Raw genomic sequence first — 5,000 nt, forward strand, 5'->3', positions numbered from 1 at the left:
CGTCCCTATCGCCAATTTGTTTGAATGGTAGTGATGTGCAAGTATGGATCCGGTGGTTTCACCATGAAATTTGACAGTAAGTGACTTTTTTGACTCTCATACTTTTTGTTCTATACGTGGATTAACAGGGTGCTCATGGATGATATCTTTAGTATACACACCTGATTCATTTTAGAAGTGAATTGTGCTGTTTAAATTCGTATTTAAATTGAATCGAAACGTAACAGACCGATTTCTTTGTGCACCCTGTGCGGGGCAGGTAGGGTATGGGCAGGTTGGGTCAGTGACTCGACCTGCCCCGTCATTACCCAACCTGCCCCTTCTTTACATATAGAGAATACTACATGGCTTGCTGTGTCGTACCAGATTTACACGAGTTTTTTTAATTTAATATTGAACTGCGAGCGAAAGCCATGTAGTATTCTGTTTATCCTACATATTTTACTTACGTGTATTTAACTGAAAATGTCCTGCAGTCGAGGCATTGTAAAAGCTGGTTGGCCTTGAGACCTGGGTCAATGATCGGTACTTGCAATCTGAACACAGCTGCCTGTCCAGACACTGACCTTCTTACCCGGGGTCAATGACCGAGTTTTTATATGAGAGGAAAGTCTCTGAAGGATTGGTCAGCGCAGAATAAGATAAGAGAGGGGTTGAAGTGAATAGCGCAAAGAGGGGGGAGGGAGGGGGGGGGGGGGTAGTAGCTATTTTGACTGCTGATGCAATCGCCAGCGGCTCGTGGCACTGGAGGGGTGGTGACACGGTCAAGTGAGGCGGAGAGGGGTAGCTGTCTAGCCACTGTGTCTGGCCTTGATTGGTGGTAGTCCTGAGTCCTTCTCAAAGTGGGGGGGGGGGGGTGAGTGGGCAGTAGAGAAGTGACAGACGACTTTGTGCTTCAGCGAAATTTGAACCCGCACGGCGGGCGATTTCAGCAGAATTTCGAACCCGCCCGACGCGATTTGAACCCGCCGGGGGCGATCGGGCGACCGCCAATATTCAGCCCTGTAAGCAGTGGAAAAACAGGTCCCTGCCAGACTTGCTTGACATGACCTCATTTACATGATATACACACGTGTGATTTGAACGATTATTATCTCACGAGTGTCTCTCTCACGTATGTAGGATAAATTTGTTATTGCATGAAATATGAATCATAGGTGAATTTGTTTGTATGTACGCGCGCGATTGTGTGTTGATGGGTGCGTGTATTTCATGTGTATGAGTTATAAATATTGTTTGTGTTGCAGAATGACAGGTTTTGTTTATTGCAACAGCAACGGCACCATTTGTATTCAACCCTGACCTCTTATTTCAGTTATGTTTTTAATAACAACACGCACAGACATGCGAAGTTATGTTATTTTCCATTGATGTTTTTTAATATTATTTTTTGCTTCGTGTTTGTTTTTGGTAAGTTGTTACTATTGGCAATTTTCTTGTTCTTCTTTGTTTGGTTGGTTGTTTTCATATCTCAATTATATACACGGGTTAATTGTGGTATCGTTCAGCTAGTCAATTTATTAATTTACCTTTATTTTGGCAGGATAATAGCTGTTTTTCTCAAGTTGACCCAACCTTCCCCACAGGGGTACCCAACCTGCCCCGTGGTGGGGCAGGTTGGGTATTTTTGGTGACCTTTTTATTTATCGTTTATCTCTCATGATTAGAACGATTTATTTTCGAATGTTGAATTATTGTATTGCAAAAGGATTAAAGTTTTCTTAAAAAGTTGTTTGAAATGTTTTCAGTGGTTAATCTTTGAATGAGAGTGAAAAAGGATTTTTTTGACCCTACCTGCCCCACCCTCCCCTAATGATTGACTAGTTTAGTGATATAGGTCACACAATGTCAATAGATCATTAGGGAGAGTGGATCGAGGCGTCTAATAGGACTACACTGATGAAGGCGATGACGACGACGACAATGACATACATAAGCATAACGTTTTGATTCTTCATTATGCACAGAACCCAGCTGAAGAATAACGAGACCATTGCTGCAACAATAGCGGATCGGATCGCGGACCTGACCGGGATGGACACAACGGAACGGAAAATACTGTCAAGTGGAGAACCATTGCATGTGAGAAAATAATGATAATAATGATAATAATGATAATTGTCAGTAAGTACTGGTGTCACATGACTGATGTGAACCAGTTGATTGGCTAATGGCGATGCGCAAAAATTGTTATCGCATTCTTGGAGTGCGCTAACTTTTCCACAGAGCGTATTCTTCCGCCCTTTGCCTTAGCGAGACTGTACTCTCATCCTCAGAATTAATTAATGACATGTAGCTTATATTCTCCACAATACCAAATGACCATACATTTCCTGCTTCTCAATTAAAGCAGAAGTGGTTTTGTTTTGACAGATTGCATGTGCCTGTGCCACAGTTGCCACTGATCTAAAAATAGAACCCGCTGTGTCTAATTTTTCAGTTTTGACTTGCGAAGATTCTTCTCATAATATTTATGCCGTGTTAGTGGCATGTAGCTTATTATCCACATTACCAAATGATGAGTTTGTATACAATTCCCAGCAGCTAACAGAAAACACAAATGTTATTCCGATAACGTACCAGCTAGATCAGCATTTGGAATATATACGTAGCAGACTACACTGAAATACGACTGCATCAGTTCAGTTAATGAATAGTTTCCGAATTATTATTTTAAGGCAAGAACAATCGGAATAGAAAACGTGTAGGATTTAGAACGTTCTTACCATATATAAGACTTATTATCAGCCTGCCTCATGCGTGCAGACTCAGTGCAACGTGACGAGCAATTTTTGTTTTTGAAATGAGACTTTCTTTCTTTATTTGGTGTTTAACGTCGTTTTCAACCACGAAGGTTATATCGCGACGGGGAAAGGGGGGGGGGGGGGGAGATGGGATAGAGCCACTTGTTAATTGTTTCTTGTTCACAAAAGCACTAATAAAAAAATTGCTCCAGGGGCTTGCAACGTAGTACAATATATTACCTTACTGGGAGAATGCAAGTTTCCAGTACAAAGGACTTAACATAAATGAGACTGCAGTGGTTCGATTGCCATAGCCTAGCAGACGACATAAACCCCGCTCAGCAAATTAACATGTTGGGCAAATGTGAACGATAAAACGATGGGGATATAATACATGTAGGGTTCAGAGCATTCTTACCGTTCATATTTAGTACCAGACTCCCCGATGAGTGAAGATACCACACGAGAAACATGCCACATTTATTTTTGAAAATGTGCTAACCGTCGAGTCTTTCGGGGGGGGGGGGGGGGGGGGGTAGTCAATTCAAAGGGAGTCACTCGGCACAGTCAATCCGTCGAAGCTCGACTGGAGGTTTCGAATCGCAAATAACTAAGAACACAGTCCTTTCTCCGAGTTCAAATGAGGTCTCTCTGAAAGATCATCACTGTTTAGCTTAACGCTACACTGGAATTTACCAACAGAAATTAAAACAAGAGTTTGCGTGTGACGAAAGCACGACACACTTGAGACAGCCCACACAAAACTAGATCTTTCACGACCTGACCACACAGTTATGCCTATTCAAATGAGCGTAGCAAAATGTGCGTGTTGTATCTTCTTTTTTCTCTGGCGGTACCGACAATATCGTTATTGAAACAATCCCAGTACACTAAGGGATTTATAGAGCAAATCGAGAAAATTCATTATTGAACGAAGCGCATAGCGCTGAGTTCAATAATTATTTTCGAGCAATAATGAATTTTCTCGATTTGCTCTATAAATCCCTTAGTGCACTGGGATGTCTCAATAACTTAAATAATGATAATAATGAGGATATTTATATGGCGCAAATCCTAAAATAGTAGTTCTAAGCGCCTCACAAAAATATACATAAATTAATTATTCTGTACACATTTCCAAACCAAATCATAATACACTTCGACATCTTTCAGCTTTTGTATGTTTCTCTTTGTAAAGGCTGTTTATTGTTCTGGTACCTGTGGTGTGTGTGTGTGTGTGTGTGTGTGTGTGTGTGTGTGTGTGTGTGTGTGTGTGTGTGTGTGTGTGTGTGTGTGTGTGTGTGTGCGTGCGTGCATGCGTGCGTGCGTACATGCTTGAGTGCGTACATGCTTGAGTGCGTGAGAGTATCGTTTTGTCAATTATTATTAAACGTGCCATAAGCTAACCTTTCCTGTTTTTGATTCGTATATATATCGCACAATTATCCGTTGCCAGTACTCTAAATATTTGCTCTGCGGTTTTTGTATGACAGGTACTGAACTATGGGATTTCAGGATCCTTTCAGCCACACCAAGACATCTACCGGGTGAGCATATAAACATACAATGACACAGCGCATATATGTTAACAGTTGAAGATATGTGACCCTCCACCACGAAATGAGTCGCATGTCACCTCGCGCGGTTCTGCGCTAGGCTTAATATAAGTCCGGGGAGTGTCTCTGGTAACAGTGCGAGGGTCCCCTTAGTCACAGGCTTATAACTCAAACAATTTTCGCTCTTTTCTAAAACGGTTTTCACCACTGCATAGAGCATAACAAAATCTTTAGGAAAATGTAAAAACAGGAAAATCATGCAAAGGTGACATGCGACTCATTCCGTGGTGGAGGGTCACATATACACTTAGCAAAAAGATATTGCAACAAATTTCCTATCCCAAATAAAATATTCATTCCCGTGTCTTCATTTAAAACTTTCTTTGCCATTAAAGCTACTTCCTTGGGTTATCTGGCGCACTTTTCGGATTAAAGATTTCTTTTAGAAGGGTCACATGGCTACCGCTCAAATAAAGGTACCCCCAAAATCGACCTGACAAAAACGTAAAATACCAATCATAAATTCCACAAAAATTCAGGATAGGCAGAACTTGGCAAGTTTGGCAAAACGAGGAGAAAATCAAATCCATTATCTTTCAGGAAGAAGTTGTTTTGTTTAGTTATCTTTTTACATTTAGTCAAGTTTTGACTAAATGTTTTAACATAGAGGGGGGAATCAAGACGAGGGTCGTGGTGTATG

General features: G+C 41.2%; 1 protein-coding gene across 1 annotated transcript in view; it reads left to right on the plus strand.

Moving 5' to 3' along the window:
• Positions 1-5,000, plus strand: part of LOC138976237 (prolyl 4-hydroxylase subunit alpha-1-like) — a 19,438-nt gene that overhangs the window by 8,156 nt on the left and 6,282 nt on the right. The window contains exons 9-10 of the mRNA XM_070349069.1: positions 1,968-2,082; positions 4,238-4,291. Of these exons, the coding sequence (XP_070205170.1) occupies positions 1,968-2,082; positions 4,238-4,291 (169 nt within the window). The remainder of the gene's footprint in view (positions 1-1,967; positions 2,083-4,237; positions 4,292-5,000) is intronic.

This window comes from Littorina saxatilis, linkage group LG9, assembly GCF_037325665.1.
Source record: "Littorina saxatilis isolate snail1 linkage group LG9, US_GU_Lsax_2.0, whole genome shotgun sequence".
Lineage (NCBI taxonomy): Eukaryota > Metazoa > Mollusca > Gastropoda > Littorinimorpha > Littorinidae > Littorina > Littorina saxatilis.